Consider the following 17,500-nt stretch of genomic DNA (forward strand, 5'->3'; position numbering starts at 1 on the left):
ACAGGTTAAAAACATCATTACGGGACAAACATTCACTCCCAATAGTGCCACTTATAGAACTGATTTTACTCTGTCTAACATAGATTTTACTCTGTCTAACGCCAGACGATTTTACTCGTCAATGGGGAACCCCACGGGAGTGAAAGGGTTAACCACGGCTAGATTCACTCAAAAACTATGTCCCCATTAAACGAACTAGCAACCAGGTTTCACCATGGTAATTAAACATGCACTGCCAACATTAACCATTTTGTTGCTTTGTCATTAATTTTTAGGTTAAATTCCAATCCTGATCTCAGACTAGGGGATGTGACTTCAGTCAACTGGACTGTGACAGAGGTACATGTATCACTGACGCCTGCACAAGCTGTAGGTGCGAGTGCAATTTGAGAACTTTCAAAACATCACTCTTGCCCATAAATCATGAAATGCACAAGCAAGTTCATACGATGTTTGTAGTATTATTTACTGAACAAAATCACTCCATCGCTTTCTTTCCATCCACCTGTAGCGACTTTTGTATAAATTTAACTTCCATATTGCACTCTATAACCCTTGCATTCGTCTTTGACCAATCAAAAATGTGATATTTTGTTGAGTCTATACATGCAAAAAAAAATGCAAACTATTTGCAACAGTTGAAGTGATACTCAGGCCTGTTACTGTCACCTATATTGATACTCACTGAGTATCAATAATTTCTTTCAAATGCTGTATACTGGTACTTATCAAATGCATCCACATACTTTCAATTGAAAGTAGGAAGGTGTTATTTTTTTGCTGATCATAATATTATTATGATCACTGAAGTGGATGTGCAGTAAAATTGTACAGTCTTTTCTTTTGATTGAATTTCAGGGTGGAGTCCAAGCTAATGTGGTTCCTGCTGAAATGTCGTCAGGTACGTATTTTTATCCTATCAACTTTACAGAAAGTACTCAGTTAAATATCCATCAGGATATTGACAGTCACTCCATGTGCCAGACTGCAACCTCTAGTCTCATCAAACAACGTTTGAGTCCCGTAATTTCTCACATGATTTATCGAAAGTGATTTGCTACTTAATGCATAAAATTAGCATAGTTATTACAAAAAAATAGGGTTACTTAAAAGAGTTGGCATTTCATTGTCTTTGTGATGTCATAATCAAGACTATAAAGCAACAATAATTATTATTTATGCGAGATATTGTTCTTGCCAATGAAAATCCTTGCAACTTTTGTGATATTTGTTTGCTAACGAATTTTTGCTTATGCTTTTAAACATTGAGATCAGTTAGTTTTAATTAATAATGTGAAATTTGTCACTGCAGGTAATCAGTTTCTAGGTGTTGATTTCAGTTTACAGTGTCCCCAATCAGTGCTCCAGTGATAGAACGACTAGACACCTGAATAAAGTTCCTTTAATACTGATAGTGCACTGACAGAGTTAGTTTGCATAGTCCTAAGTAATAACGGCATCATGAAGACATTGAAATATTGATTGTGACTTTTAACACTACAATTATCATTTTACGTGCCTTGTCATTAAGAGTATAATTTTTATAATTATTTAATTTAGTATTTGTGAGACAGGAAATTTTGGTCTTTGGTCCTGATCCAAGAGGAGTTAAGAAAGTTTAATTAAATGATAATTTATATTGCAGCTGTACTTGCTAACTTAAAGGTAGCACTAATTCTTGAATCCTCGCATGAAATATTCTAGATCTTCTTAGACACTTGGTCCAACATTAACCCATTGAGTCCTGGGGATTCCCCATTGACAAGTGAAATCGTCTGGCATTCCACTAGAGAGTAAAGTCTACTAAGTATGGATGGTTTAGGCTGGTTTAGGGGTGAATGGGTTAATGAAACGATTTTAAATAATTATGATTAGTTCATACATGTATCTCTTGTTTGTTTCTTCATTCAGTGTTTGACATCAGAGTAACTCCAACAACAGACGTTGAGGTTTTTAATTTTTTATTTTTGGCTCTTACCGGTACACATATGTTAGTCTTGAAATAGTAATCTGTTCATATAAGAATGATTTCTTTAAACAGTTCTAAACATGGACAAGAAGAGAGGGCCTCAGGGCGTACAATTTGTTGTGCAGGCTTCAGACTGAGAGGCCATTATTTAGCTCTTATTAACCGAGCAGGAGGTCTGTATGGGAGAATCTTGACCGAGGTCGTGAGTACAGACCGAACGCAGTGAGGTCTGTACACACGACCGAGGTCAAGATTCTCCCATACAGACTGACTAAGCTCAGTTAATAAGATGTTTATTATATGGCAAACAAGTTTGCTCGTCATTCTCCTCTTTTGTCATCATGCTGTTTGGCACTTCCATAAATAAATATTGGTAGAAGAAAATACTCAATATTTTTGCATTTTAGTTTGCATCTTTTCACCGCAAAACATTACCGGTCTAGATGCCGGTCTAGATGGGAAAATCTAGACCGCCGTCAATATCGATTTGAGCCAATCAAATTCGTGAACTTGGTAGTTCCCAGTCCTTGTGAGACAGAGCCATGTAATAAAGTATGATATCGAACTTAATTTAACTAAGCAATTGACATTTGATTTTCATCAAATATGAAATAGAATTTATTTTGAATTCACTGTGTCCTTTAGGAAGTCGACAACATGATCAAGAAGTGGTGCTTGGAAGCTGGAGAGGGTGTGTCTTATGAATACATTCAGGTACATGTATTGATTGTTGTTCAAACTGTTTAACTGGCTGGCCTGTTGACAGGGTGGCAGGCTGCCTCTGAGAGTGTCTGACTGGATGCTGGCTGTCACTCTGACTGACCAACTGGCTCAGTGCCTGACTGGTTGATGGACTGACTGGTTTGCTTAGGGTGCATTCCATTGGGATGATCCGAAAAAGGATCACAGATCCAAGATCACTAGGATCATGGTGCATCAAAGGCACCGATGAATCCACTGTGGGAAAGGATTTTTAAGTTTCTTTGATGCACCATGATCCAAGTTATCTTGAACTAGTGATCCTTTTTCGAGTCACCCCAAAGGAACGCACCCTTAGTTTCTGTTTGCCTGTCTGTACGTTACTGGCTGATATTTCACTTTTTAATTAAATTAACATGACTTGCCTTTATTTTGTTCACAGCATTCTGGAAATTCTGTGTTAACATCAACTGCAGATGATGATCCGTGGTGGAGTGCATTCAGCTCAGCTTGCAACAAAATGTTAGTTTTGAATAGGATATGATTTTGATGGAATTTTCAACAGGCCAATTTAAAGGAAAAACGTTTTTGCGCTTGACTTGTTCTTCTCTGTTCACATACATGTACAAAAATACTAAAGTATTTACTGCAGGGTCTTTATTCAACTCATTGGTCTTTTTGTAGGCCTTGCATTCCTTTGCTTAGTTGAAGATCACATCTCATAAAATGGAGATCGCTGCAAAGATACAATGTATTAATTTAATAATAATTTATTTATTTAATCAGATTGAATCTCCTCATCTGTTGGTGATTGTAAAATTTCACCTGAAATTCGACACCTGAGCTGGTATCCAGTCAAGTGTGGCGCGATAATCCAGAAATTTTGGGCAACGGTAAACAACCCATAACATTCTTCCCGAACGGCAATTTCCACCTCAAGTTTCTAGAAAATTTCGGTAAATGGTAAACACCCTTTACAACTGTTTTCATATTTTTACTTGTTGGCCAACACATTGGTTGCATGGCAGTGATGTGTCGACCAACAAGTACATGTAATTGACTCATTGGTAATGGATTGGATTTATTATCAATAATTTATACCCCTTTTTTCAATGTGGAACCTGTACATGTCATTGTTGTGGCATGTGATAAGGCTACATGTAGATATAGAGGACAACATGATTTTTAATTTGTATGTATACATGTATATTCACTATCTTTTAGGGGATTGAAAATAGAGAAAGACATTTTTCCTGCAGGAACAGACAGCCGCTTTCTACGCCAGGTACATGTATTTTTTGGTTTATTAACTGAAAGTACGGTACTGTGAGTTTTTATAGGAGCATCAAGGAAAATTGAATGTCAATGAATATTAAAATGGAAAAATAGAAATACTAAAATTAATCATACATGTACATGTATGCTTTCCCTTTGCAATCTAGTAATGATTAATTTTGACTTTCCTCTTTCCAGCTTGGTTATCCAGCCATTGGATTCTCACCAATGAACAACACTCCAATTCTCCTACATGATCATGATGAATACCTCAACGAGAATGTGTTCTTACATGGAATAAAAATCTATTGTGAGATTATCACTGCATTAGGAAACCAGGCACCTTTCTAATCAAAGACTGTTGCATAAAATTTGACGGAGCAATTTGTTTTTAATATAAATCTGAAGGTGGCTCAAACCAGTTTCAACGCTTTCAAGTAATGTTCTTATTAAAAGGTTTGGCACTACAACATTGTATCATGCATTAGCAATGTTATGGTACCATAGGAAACACCAATAATTGCTGAACAAGATGCGGACATCATTGTTACATTATACATCACTGTGACAATGGAAAAGCCCTGTAATAACACCTGTTATTTTGTATTTATCTCAAAAACAAACTCAGTGACCCCCAATTTTTATTGCTGGAAGGTGGTCAGGAAGGCCAAGATGAAACTTTCTGCAAACTTCAGAAAAATTATGTGCAGCAGATTCAGAGCCACCTTAAATCTGTGATTTTTTAAAGGTGGCTCTGATTCTACAGTACAGAATTTTTTTAACTTTGCAGAAAGTTTCATCTTGGCCTCCTAATCACTTTCCAGCGGTAAAAAATGGGGCTTACCGAGTTTGTTGTTGAGACATGAGCAACTAAAGCCAAAATATAGGATGTTTTTGCTAGGCTTTTCCATTGCTAAGGAAACTCATTAAGTCACAATAATGACCACATCTTGTTTGGAAATAATCAGTGTTTCATATGGTATCACAACATTGCTGTTACGTGATGTCACATGATGAGAGCGTCTCCTCAAAGTGTTGAAACTGTTTGAGCCACCTTAAAATAATCTCAAGCAGCAGTTATGTTTCTGGCATTCTCGGATTCCTTTGTCGTGTGCAATGGGAAGAATATTCTCTTGGTGAATCCATTGTGACACATGCAACATTGAAACAAGATCCTGGTATTCAAGAATATCACTGGTCAGAGCACAAAAGAGTGATGACCTATGGCAGCTTCCAAAGTCGCAAATCTGTGTGAATCATAATAAATTAGTTAACATGCTTTTGCCTTTTCTGTGTTGAAACAAGCAGCTGACTTGGTCAGGGCCAGTCAATGAGATCACCTCTTCAATAATTATGGCCCTGAATATATTTTTAATTAACACATCATCTAAAGTGTATTAATTTTGAATAGGAATTCAGTCTTGAAAGTCCATAAATAAATAAATACCAATGTAACAAAAAGTTATCACAAGGTCTTACTCTTTAATTGTCTGTTGGATTTCTTCTTATCAGCAGTTACCTACACCTACACTGCATGCTGTAAATATGCAACTGTGAAGTCTAAATGTACAGGCTGTACAGAAAAGGAGACTACATGTGGACCCTTTGACTGAGTGATACATTTAAAAAAACCTAGTTGTATTGGCCCTGCGACTATTCTCTAAAAGTGAAATTAGCTTAATGCCTTCAAGTGTGTTGTGTCCTCTCAAAGTGCTTTAATCCCTTTTGAGGAAAACACTCTTAGGACTCTGTTACCAAATTGAAGGCTCGGTGATTATGATTGTGCCTTTTTGCCTCCTTAAAAAAATGCTCTGAGACTGGCACCTTAAAACAGGACTTGAAAGTGAAAGAATAAAAACCCCTTGTCCTCTGGCAGATGTATTACATAACCAACTCATGGTGTGAATTAACAAAGTTCTGGTATTCTATTTCTTGAAGGCTATTAATTATTATTTTTTCTTCACAACTACTGCAATGGTGTTCTTCTTTATGTTGGCAATTTTGGACCTCCACCCGAATAGTTTCCAGAAATGTTGGCTTTACTAAAGTCAAAACCAGGATTCTGTTAAAAAGCAAATAAGAAGGTGTAAAGGGTTTGAAAACAATCACGTGCAGGACTGGATTTGTAGCTGACTGACATCTAAAGTCCCATTAAAATGGTTTCAACTTTTGCTTCAATGCATTTAACAAAGTTGAATGGATTGGATGTTGGGCAGATGGTTGAAGCAAAAACAAAAGTTGTGTGCAGGCTGCTCAAATGGTTTCGACATTGCACCAACAATGGAGCCAACACTTTGATTGTGAGGAACTAGGAAGAAGAAACCAGACTCTCCCGGCCACATGTGAGCATGTGTGTTTTCTACAATGTTGAATAAACTGTTAAATTATGAAGTACTTGAACTCCGTCCAACATTTTCTCTAACAAAAGGAATGTTAAATCGATGTCGAATGAAACTTTAAAATATTTATTTCAACATTTTTTACCCTTTTAACAATGTTGAATGACCTACCTGTTCAACCACACCCAACATTTCGTTGAACAGAGTGTTGAATGCAACTTGAAGCAAATGTTGAAACCATTGAAATGGGAATGTTTGCAGGTATTCATACAAGGATGGGGCTGGGCAATATGCGAATCTTGCATTTAAGTCTAAGCACCCATTTTAATTTAAACGGTTAGCTTTCAATGACTGTGTGACTTGCATGTTGGCTCACATGACTGCAGCCATGGCTCGCACATTTGTCCTCTCTGTTCAAGTAGCATCAGGAAAGTTATTTCACTGTGTGCAATGTTTGTATTAATTTGAGGTTGAAGCTTGCAGGGTCCTTTAACGTGGGAAAAAAAATCATAAACAGCATGAATTAACCCATTGACTTCCAGGGGTTCTCCATTGAGGAGTAAAATCGTTTGACCGGTTTAGGCCGGTTTGGGTGTCAAAAGGTTAACAAACCCAATTGAAAGGCAGAAACCAGATGGCATGACAGTTATAAAATACAAGGGTAAAGGTTCAAAATTAATGTAATCATTCAGCTGTAAATCAAAAGAGTAATTTTCCTTTCAATAGGCCATTTTACAGTTGTTTGCTCAGTGACCTGACCTATGAATGGATGCATGCTAGGGTTAACGGTGATCTTGTTTTGATACAGACCTCACTGCTTATCTCATGTAAATTGTGTTTTTTTTTCCTAAGTAGTCTGCATTAACATTAGAAAAGCACGAAGGTTTGTATCAAAGCAGGGTCACCGGCAGCCTCGCTTCCATTCTTAGGCCAGGTAACCTTGCAACAACTGTAAAATGGTCTATTATTTACAGACAATTTACGACCTGTATTTACAATTTTCAAACCAAGGGGCCGTTGAATTCAGAACCACCGTTGACAAATCTATTTGGTGGTAAGAGCAGGGCGAAAAGGTGTTTCACTGATCTGAAGCAAATCCATTACCAGTAATTGCATGCCCTAACTATGGGGGCTGCAGTTGTACATTACCATCTTTTGTTAAGACAGCTTGTACGCATTTTAGGAACAAATTTTAGCTAACTTATCATGACAATATAATCTTATGCTTTGATACTTACCTCTTTTTGAAATCTTTCCAAAGTTAGCTTTTTTTCCATTTCATTAAATGTCCATGGATCTGCAGAGTATTCATGTGCTAGCAAAGAGTGCCAACAGTTAGCAGCATCTCGACCAGACTTCACCAAAATAATTCGAACAAGCTCATTGTCCTCTTAAATGAAAGGAAATCAGAAAATTGGATCCAATGAGAAGGCAGGAAAAGGGAATGGCACTGGCTTTCATGGGTGTTTTTTAAAACGCGCGCCGGGTAATATCTCCTAAATTTTACTAGAGAAAACTTTACCTAAGACCCATGTACTTTCATCAGCCAAAACTGTCCCAAAAAGATCTCCCTGTAGGAAAGAAAAATCATATCCCAAATTAAAGTTAAACAAGGTGCACCTGTGAGTGTCTACCACATAATAAAGTTGCAGCTTGCCTTGAAAACTTCCTTCCCTTTCAAAATAAATTTTATGCTTTTTGGCCTGATTTCACAGATGATTTCCCGGCCTTTCGTTCCTTTAGGAACATTGACCTCAATGAAGACTTCATCAATTGTTTGCACCCAGCTTCCCCAAGGAGTTTTCGAAGGAACAACACCGCTTTTTTCGTCAAAATGGTCAGCCATTTTGGAAAACGGCACAACTGGTGTTCTTTACATGACATAGCTTTCTGTGTACACATAAACAGCTGTTTCATTATTTACTGGCTCATTGGATGGTAATGCACCGAGGTGCACGTGTGAATTACACTTCTACCGGTATTTTTGAGTTTTTGCCCAATTTTCTGAGATCTGGAGCACGCAAATACTGCAGTTTCTTAGGAGAGATGTCTGTGAGTATAACAGTCAAAATTAGTTTGGTTTTCTTGAACAGGGCTGGACAATCTGCGAGCCATGCAAATTCGCATTCAAGTCTAAGCACCCATTTCAAATAGCGCTGATAAACAGTTATTTAGTCTAAGCACCCATTTTAAAACGGGTAGCTTTCAATAACTGTGTGACTCGCATGTTGACTCGCATGGCTCGCTGGCTCGTACATTGTCCTAATTCTTCTTGAACGGATTTGTCTTTTTTGCGAGATTATTCCTCGCACTCTTTTGCAATTAAATGTATACGTACATGTACACACAGTACAGCCAAATATGCAAGAACCCATAATTTTCATTAAATCCATGAACGACACATTCTTTTATCCTGATGGAGACACAGCAATTTCAGTTAGTTCTAAAATTTAGGAAAAATTTAGAGATGTTCGTTTCTGACGCAATCATTTGCAATACTTTACTTTTTCTTCGAAATGAAATTTCTTGGAAAGGATGAAGTAGAGGGTCAAGTGGTTGTCATTGAATATCATTTAAAATTACCTCAAGTCAAAACAAAGAATTTGGAATGTTAACTGCAAAACTGTGCAGTACAAAGAAATGGCGATTTAATTCATGAATAAAGTTAAATTGTCACATAACTGTGCCAAATTTAATTGGTATTTTTGTATAGAAAAGTAGCTAAATTTGACATTTGAACCAGATCTCAGATTTTTATTTGTTGAAACTTGAAGCTGCATTTATTTTTTCTTACAATACATGTTTTTTTTGCTTCTATGTTATATATTTTTGTATCAAATTGTCTAGGTTAGAAATTATTTATGGAAGTGCTTTCCTCAGAGTGCTAGGCCAATGTTGTGGATGGAGATTTCTGCATTGTTGAGACATCCATCAATAAAATGGTTCAAGAAAGGAACGTAAATCAAAACGTATAGATGCAGTTGTTACTATTTACTCACAGAGTGTAACCTGTACTTCATTTGGTTCAAGGAAGTCTTGTTTTCCTGGAATGAAAGACTAGTTTGTTTTCATAACCATTACCCTCTTCTTCGTTGTCATTTTTGTCATGGTCAGTGTCATATTCTCTTTTAATCGCTACATTAGTTTGACAAAAAGAATTAAAGGTTGATTGAATGATCATGGTCAGAACAATGCTCAGTTCTAAGTTATTAGGACCAGAGTTTCAATTGCTCAAACCTGTTTTAGCATTTTCAAGTTATATTCATGATATTGTTGTTTAGTCAATTGCTCTAAATGGTACAGTTTCTTTAATCGAATTGAAGTGTTTAAATTGGCTTGAGGCACCTTTATCATTTGGTGTCAATCACAGGGTGTTATTTAAGTTTAAATTTACATGTATTTCTTTTCTATGGTCTGATGCAATAAGAAGGTATTCAAGTGATTTTCTGAGAAAAGCTACTGTATTATTAGACAGCGTGACAAAAGCTCCTTATTATGTCAACGATGTCAACTTGGTAACCATATTCTCAAACATGTAACCTTTTGTACACTGTATTGATTGGAGAGGAAGTTATATTTTAAATTTTCCTAGAATGAAACCCACTACTTTTGCCATATAGTTTGTCCTTTTCGTTTCTTCTTTTCCATCTTCTTCACCAGCCCTGCGATGCAGGGCTAGCGCAGTGGTGATAGCACTTGTCATAATTATGGCTGGGGTAATTAATTATCATTTTTATATACATGTAGGTTGACAGAAAGAGTACCACCAAGGTTGATTACTTGAAGGATGTTGAGGCTCGAATGCAGAAAAGATGGGCTGAAAACAAGACCTTTGAAACAGACTCTGTTCCTGTAAGATTATCTTTCATTCTTTTTGTGTCTGTCAGCTTTCTCCTTAATTTTTCTTCGTCTGATTGAATTTTTTTTCTTCCTTTACAGCCTGGTTCCCCAGAGGCTGAGTAAGTACTGCATAGTAGTTTACTCTGTTGCACTTAGAGTAGGTTGGGAGCCAATTTCCATCTAATTAAAAGTATTTCGTGGTAGTATGTGTGTCAGTATGTACTGTCAGGATGTGTCTATTTGAGAACTGCTATGGAATAGAGGGAGTCTAGCTGCTTTTGGGACTCAAACTTGTACCTAGTATTGTATACAATCACACACTTTTGAAACAATTCATAGAGCTACATGTATAGCTAATTATCTATGGATAGTTACATGTATGACCATTGTCTGCTGAGGAGCTGTCTTCAGGTTTGCTACAGTAGAAGTTTGAAATGGTTGAAGCTTAATTCCAAACATAAAAAAAAGGAAGAGAAGATTTTATTGTTCATTGCCTTATTATTATACATGTAGCCTTTGTTGTAATAAAACAGCCACTATAATTATTATTGTCTGTCAATTGTATTGAACTGTTTTTAATTAGTTCTTTCAAAGAGATCACTAGTCTTGTTAAACTTTTGCTGCTTTGTACATGATATTATATTTTTAATATTATAAATTGAGCTGTGTTGAATACGTGTATTTATTAACTAACTAAGTTTTTGAATTCTGATGATTTATTAAATTTTATCTTGACCTATTCTATTTTGTTTCAGGAAAGACAAATTTTTTGTCACATTTCCATATCCTTACATGAATGGAAGACTTCATTTGGGTCACACGTTTACAATTTCAAAGGTGTGGGCATGTTCTTGTAGACTTTTTATAGACAATTTCTGATAAAAATTGCTGTTTAATTGCATTCTTAATTTGGCCATACATTTAGGGATTTGTAAACTTTTATGTTTTCTGCTTGTTTGATGCATCGATGCTAACACTTAATAATTTTCTTTCTATTTTTCTATGCACCCATTATCCCTTCCTGGTGAAACATTCTCCTAGGCTGAGGTAAGGAGGACTTTTATTTCTATGAAATCAAATAACATTTAATGAAGCCCAGCTGTTACAGTGTACAGTCAACTCTCTTGTAAGTGGACACCATTGGGAATTGGAAAAAGCGTCTGTCAGTAGAGCTCTCTGCTTATGAGAATTATTCCTATAACGTAATGCTTCAAATACATGTAGGACTCTTGTTCATGTCAAACAAATGGACAGCTTGCTTTCCCATGGGCAAATGGAGATTTGACAAAACTGAACCCACTGTTCTGTTGGTCTGTCAAAGGTTATAGTTTTGTTTGAATGCCAAATTAAAGACAAATGATTATTATTTCATTGTCCGCTTAAGAGAGAACATGTAACAACAGAAAAATTAAATTTTAAATGAGGTTAAACAAAGTTTAACCAAGTAAAAAACTAGGAGCGACTGCAGCCAATTGGTCAGTGGTTTTAGCATACTTGTGCATGCGTGGAATTTCTCGTGCTTTGGGCTGTAGCGCTTATTTATCAGACTGAGTGTGGTGGGAAGTAAGAGCATCGTGTGTGGAGCGTTTAGCGGTTTTTGTTTCCTATATACAGTCGTCATTCCGTAGATCAAAACTGCTCATTCCGGTAGCTGTGCCAGTGCAGTCGGCGGTCTTCTGTTATCCCCAGGTGCATGGGTGCTTCCTGTTTGTTGTAGTGTCTGTGTTCCCGGGAGGGTCTGCGGAATTTGTGTGCACACATGCCAGTGCACACACCTGAATCTACTTTCCTTCATGCCAGCAGGGTTTTTGCTAGGCAATTGTGCTAGTGCATCAGTCAGGGGTCTGCTTTTCTGTGCATTTTCCTATGTTTGTTTGTGCACCTGCGCCAGTGCATGCTGTCTGCTCACATTGGTAGGCCTGTGCAGTTGGGGGTTTTTTTGTTGTCCACCTGTACGTAGATCCCTCGTGTTTGTTGTACATTTGTGTTCCCCGGAGAGTCTGTGGAATTGTTATGCACATGTGCCTGTGAATCCAATGATGTCAGCTTTCCTTCATGTCAGCAGTGTTTTGTGCAACACTTGCGCTGGTGCATTCATCAGGGGTCTTGGTTCCCTTCCCTTGTTCGTTTGTGCCGCTGAGCCAGTGCTTGCTTAGAGCTCGCATTGGTAGGCCTGTGAAGTTGGTGGTCTTTCGTTGTCCACATGCGCATGGATCCCTCTTTTCTTGTAGCTTGTTTGTTTCCCGAACGGTCTGCAGACTTGTTATGTACGCGCACCAGTTCATATGCATCTGTCTACTTTCCTTCCTTGCTAGCAGTGTCTTGTGAGGCAATGGTACCTGTGCATTAGTGTAGGTCTGCCTTCCCATGCATTTTGCTGTGTTCCGTCGTGCACCTGTGCCAGTGCATGCCTTGAGCTTATGTTGGTTACCTGTACTGTTGGCAGTCTTTTAGGGTCCACCTGCATGTGGATCCCTCGTGTTGGTTGCAGCGTTTGGCGAATTGTGATGCACACGTGCCATACACCTATATACATGTTCCTTCATGCCAGCAGTGTTTTACAAGGCACTCATGTCAGTGCGTCGGTCAGGGGTCTGCGTTCCCTTGCATTTCACTGTGTTCGTTCATGCAGCTGTGCCTGTGCATGGCTTTAGCTAGCATTGGTAACCTGTGCATTCTGCGGTCTGCTGTTGTCCACATGTGCGTGGATCCCTCCTGTTGTAGTTTCTGGGTTGTTCTCCCACCCCCCCCCCCCCCTCCTCCGTTTCCTCCTACTCCAGGCCTACTAGGAGGAAAGGAACGAATTCTAGATGTTTGTAAAGCCACACTTGTATGTGCGGCAGAACACGGGGAAGTAGTATGGCGCGCACGCAACTAGGCGGGTGCTGGCAGTTTACGGTTAGCACATTGCAGTGGTCTAGGCTGTCAGCGTGGTCATGAGCAGTTCTTTGGTTGTTGGGTGCCGTCGGAAGTGGGCGATTCGGGGCTCTGGCTTAGGGGCCATGAGCCCTTCTCTCCGAGCCATCTAGGCTCGGGGGTCCTCCGGCTTGGCATGGGGGCTCATGGCTGGGTTGTCAGGTTTTGCCAGCCATCGGTGCAGTCTCCATCTTGGAGCTGGCTGCCAATAGTGGAACCTCCAGGATGTCTCGGGCACCCAACCTCCAAAGAGCGACGGAGTTGTTTATTTTCAAGAGTGTCCGCGTCCATTTATGAGAGAGTGTCCGCTTACTGGAATGTGTAAATGCAGAGTTTGACTGGAAGGTAAAATGGAGAATTGAAAAAGGTTTCAGTCTGTAAGTAGAGCTGTCCACTTGCGAGAGTGTCCATTAGTGGAGAGTTGACTGCACATGTACATGTGTAATGCATTAGGTAATCCTTTCACCCCTCCTGATTGATGAGTAAAATTATTGTCTGGCATTAGGCTCAGTGAATGTAGAAGACTAGTGTCACTCTGAGGTGAGAAAGCCTTAGGATTTACTTACCCTAATAATAATTTTGTTATAGAGGATTTCTCTGTTTTACCTATTGAAATGTGTTATTTTATTTTGCTTCTCTAAGTTTGCCATGGGATATCATCGACTAAAAGGAAAAAGATGTTTGTTTCCATTTGGTCTCCATTGTACAGGAATGCCTATAAAGGTAACCACTTTGAAAATGATAGCGAGAGATTAACCAGTGAACCATATAGTGTAAAATTAAAAATGTTGCTTTTCAGAACCACTACTGTATGTCTAAGAAAATCAAAGATCTTGAAACAATCTTTCTCTTGGTAACAATAGCCGTAACTCTGTTTCAGTCAGCCAATCTGAGTTAGTCTTTGCCTTGTAATCTCTGTTCTTGCTCTTTGTTTTTGCGTGTCAACATGCTTGTGTAATGTTCAGTTCGGTTGTCATAAAATCTTTTGAAGCTTAAGGAGCCTCATCAGACTGAGTGTTCTTTTTGTTTCGTTTCTAATATTATTTAATTACTATTATTATACAATGTGTGTAGGTAAAACTTGGAATCTTTAGAATTAATTTTGTTCAATGCTGGAACATAATTATATTATAATAATAATTTTTTAGTATACTGTAAGAGTGGATTACAGTAATTTTATAGCTTCCACAATCTACAGTTACAATGTACATTTGTACAAAAAGAGGCAGCATAATCATTCATTGTAAATTAAATTGATTTTCAAGGGGGAAACCCTCGGACTTCTAGCCAACTTTGTATGACTAGTTTAACATTGTATCTTACCATGTTTCTTTAGAGCTCTACATGCTTAAATCTCTTGTTTTGGAAAACAAATTATCAGGATTCTTAACTTCAAGAGCTTTATTGGCAGTCTACATAATTTATTATAGTACGTACAATGTAAATCACCAATGACCTCTATTCTTACAGGCTTGTGCAGACAAGCTAAAACGTGAAATGGGTGATTTTGGATTTCCACCTGCATTTCCTCAAGATGAAGAAAAGGAATCAAAACAGGTGGAGTATCTTTACTGTTTCTAATAGCTGACATAACAAAATGACGATACAATTAAGGTTACTGTACAAGTGAAAACACTGCTTCCAGTATTGTGGTCAGCAGTAGTCATTTTTCAAAGTACTCTGAATCTGTAAGTTTCCATTGATTCTTTCCATCTTCATCAGAGCTACGACGATCATTACTGCTCGCGCTACAAGCTGTCGTTATTCAACTTTAAAGTAACGGTATGTAAGTAAGCACAAGGAAGGGGTTTCCTCTCATTTACTGTGTCAACTCCTTGGAGTGGTGGCATTTCACTTTGGAGAATGACACTGTTCATGCTTACATACTGTTAATTTAAAGTTAAATAACGACAGCTTGTAGCGTGAGTAGCAATGATCATTGTAGCTCTGATGAGGGTGGACTGAAGCCACTGAAAATTTAGCTATCAAAAAACAGATGGGGTTAAGAGTACTTAAAATTTGAAAAAAAGTTACAATAACTGTATAATCTTATGATTATAATTAATTTTTAATGACTCAGAAATCAGTCAACAATCCATGTGAAATACAAAGAACTAACACTGTAACCTGGCATTGAAAACTATACGAAGTCATAATTTCTGAATTAATTCGAGAAGAAAGTGATTAAGGGAAAGGAAAATGTTGACATAATATTATTTTGTAATATTTTTTATGAATTAATTTAGGATAGTACATGCACTGTTATTGGTCAGTAGATGTGTTTAGATGAGAGTATGGAAACACGGCTCTGACATCACATGAATTTTGATTGGTATGTGTATTGTCAGATGCGCATTTTGATTGGCTGGTTGGAAATGTGAGTGTGTATCAAGAAAATCTGTTTCAGTCAAGAAGTAAACAGTTATGCAAACCCTTGACTGCGTCTCAGTCAGGTTTGCATAACTGTCGAGAATTCTCCCAACTCCTCCTTGTGTTTAGATGAGGCTATGGAAACATGGAAAACATCCTCTATTGCTCAAATAATAAACGGTGTATAATAATTATTAACTTAAAGATAGATTATTGGTTTTTTTTTCCAATATGAACACAGATGAAAAGCAAGGTTGCAGCCAAAACTGGCGGTTTGACATATCAGTGGCAGATAATGCAAGCTTTAGGGCTTGTTGATGAAGAAATAAAGAAGTATACACATACTTTTTCTTTTATAATAACTAATAATTATTATTTTAAATTAATATGATAGTAAAAGGGAAAAGCCTTGTTTGGTACACTGATAAGTACTTAATTTTGCTTAAGCTGACAATTCAACATAATGAGCTGATCATGCCATCAGGCTTTACAAAAACTGGGCCATGCAGGCAATTCAAGCTAGTGATCATGAAACCCAATGCATGATTGAGTGAATGTTAAAATTAATCATACTGTTCCAAATTGTCACATTCAAAGGTTAGTCAGTCACCACAGATTCAATAAGTTAATTAACATTGTTGTCAGCGCTTACAATCATAAAGGATACATGTATATTGTTTTCAGATTTGCTGATTCTGATCACTGGCTCCTGTATTTTCCACCACTGACAAAATCTGATCTCCAAAGTATGGGGTTAAAGGTACAGTAAAAAAGAAATAAACTACCAAATAGCAAATCAGTACCCAAAAGTATAATGTACATGTATTGAATTATCCATGTTACACATGAACTTATTATTTGTTGTTTTAATTTGTAACTTGAATGTGAATGTATCTCAGATGGTAGAGCAGTACTGTATGGGTTGTTGACCAAGCGTGAGGTCAAGATGACTGGATATTGGCCCGAGAACCATAAACACGCAAAAAAAGAACAAGGCCAATATTCAGCCATCTTGACCGAACAAGGTTGGTCAATTAAGGATTTATTACATGGGATAAAACACCAAAAAATGATCTTTGATCTTGCGGGTCCAAGCAAGAAATCGTGAGCGGACAAGATACGTGTACTTGTAGCTCCATCTTGCTGCATTTGGGCAGTGAGCGATTTGGTTCATCTTGCCCGCTCTCGGAGCTAGTCGTATAATAAAGCATATTATTACAGACATGGTTTGAAGTCCTGTTTGACCCATTGACCCCTAGGAGTGTCGCTGAGACTGAGACTTTTACTCTGTGTAACGCCAGATGATTTTAATCATCAGTGGGCAGCGGTTCAGTAGTCAATGGGTTAAATTTATTTGATTTTTAAGGACAGTGCCTACTAATTAAAGATATTTTTGCCCCGGTGTGTGATTATGCAGGAAATGTAGATCTTAACAAGTGTTATTGAAATCCAAAAAGAAAATTGGGGGTAACCACGCATTCTTCAAAGATAATTCATGAATAATATTAATTTGTAAAAAGCATTAAAATACAAAGCAATGTATGGCATTCTTTTGCAAATTGAAGCTTAATTATCTCTGAAAAATGCATGGTTACCCCCAATTTTCTTTTTGGATACTAAGAGTACTTACTAAGATCTACTTTCTCCAGATAGTTTTAAACCGCGCAAAAATATCCCTGTATTAGTAAGCTTCACTGATAGGAAATCCGAGTATCTCGAGATGCGCAGAACGTATGCGCAATAACAATAGTAGGCACCGTCCTTACGACTTGCAATTGGGAGAACACCTGTATTCACCTACATAGAAGCTTGAGATGAAATGAAAGTGATTAAATAAATTCTTTTGTGGAATTTGTTTTCCCAAAACCTCCTTTTCTTTTTATTGAAATTGATTCAAATGTGAAGATATTTGCAGACTGTCATTAATTTTGACAAGAAAATATTTATGATCTCATGTTCTGTGTTACCTTTAGGTAGACTGGAGACGTAGTTTTGTTACCACAGATGTCAATCCATTTTATGATTCATTTGTAAGATGGCACTTCTGGACCCTGAAGGATGGTGGCAAAGTGAAATTTGGAAAAAGGTAAAT

The 17,500-nt window shown here is 37.5% G+C and overlaps 3 protein-coding genes and 1 pseudogene across 3 annotated transcripts in view; 2 read left to right on the plus strand and 2 right to left on the minus strand.

Annotated features, from left to right (window-relative positions):
* Nucleotides 1-5,221, plus strand: part of LOC138001112 (aminoacylase-1-like) — an 18,522-nt pseudogene extending 13,301 nt beyond the window's left edge.
* LOC138000240 (histone deacetylase 6-like) overlaps nucleotides 1-17,500 on the minus strand; it is a 103,400-nt gene that overhangs the window by 36,484 nt on the left and 49,416 nt on the right. The window lies entirely within an intron of this gene.
* On the minus strand, nucleotides 5,393-8,141 carry LOC138000234 (nudC domain-containing protein 2-like). The gene is made up of 4 exons (XM_068846496.1): nucleotides 7,940-8,141; nucleotides 7,805-7,853; nucleotides 7,521-7,672; nucleotides 5,393-6,005 (listed from the first exon to the last, which is right to left on the minus strand). The coding sequence occupies exons 1-4, from the start codon at nucleotides 8,126-8,128 to the stop codon at nucleotides 5,931-5,933; spliced, it is 465 nt and encodes a 154-aa protein (XP_068702597.1). The 5' UTR covers nucleotides 8,129-8,141; the 3' UTR covers nucleotides 5,393-5,930.
* The window catches only part of LOC138000247 (leucine--tRNA ligase, cytoplasmic-like), a 71,353-nt gene continuing 62,076 nt past the window's right edge, over nucleotides 8,224-17,500 (plus strand). Inside the window, exons 1-10 of the mRNA XM_068846512.1 lie at nucleotides 8,224-8,334; nucleotides 10,030-10,134; nucleotides 10,222-10,241; nucleotides 10,878-10,959; nucleotides 11,164-11,169; nucleotides 13,681-13,761; nucleotides 14,509-14,595; nucleotides 15,650-15,741; nucleotides 16,093-16,168; nucleotides 17,382-17,494. Coding sequence (XP_068702613.1) covers nucleotides 8,224-8,334; nucleotides 10,030-10,134; nucleotides 10,222-10,241; nucleotides 10,878-10,959; nucleotides 11,164-11,169; nucleotides 13,681-13,761; nucleotides 14,509-14,595; nucleotides 15,650-15,741; nucleotides 16,093-16,168; nucleotides 17,382-17,494 — 773 coding nt within the window. The remainder of the gene's footprint in view (nucleotides 8,335-10,029; nucleotides 10,135-10,221; nucleotides 10,242-10,877; nucleotides 10,960-11,163; nucleotides 11,170-13,680; nucleotides 13,762-14,508; nucleotides 14,596-15,649; nucleotides 15,742-16,092; nucleotides 16,169-17,381; nucleotides 17,495-17,500) is intronic.

Source organism: Montipora foliosa, chromosome 4 (genome assembly GCF_036669935.1).
Source record: "Montipora foliosa isolate CH-2021 chromosome 4, ASM3666993v2, whole genome shotgun sequence".
Lineage (NCBI taxonomy): Eukaryota > Metazoa > Cnidaria > Anthozoa > Scleractinia > Acroporidae > Montipora > Montipora foliosa.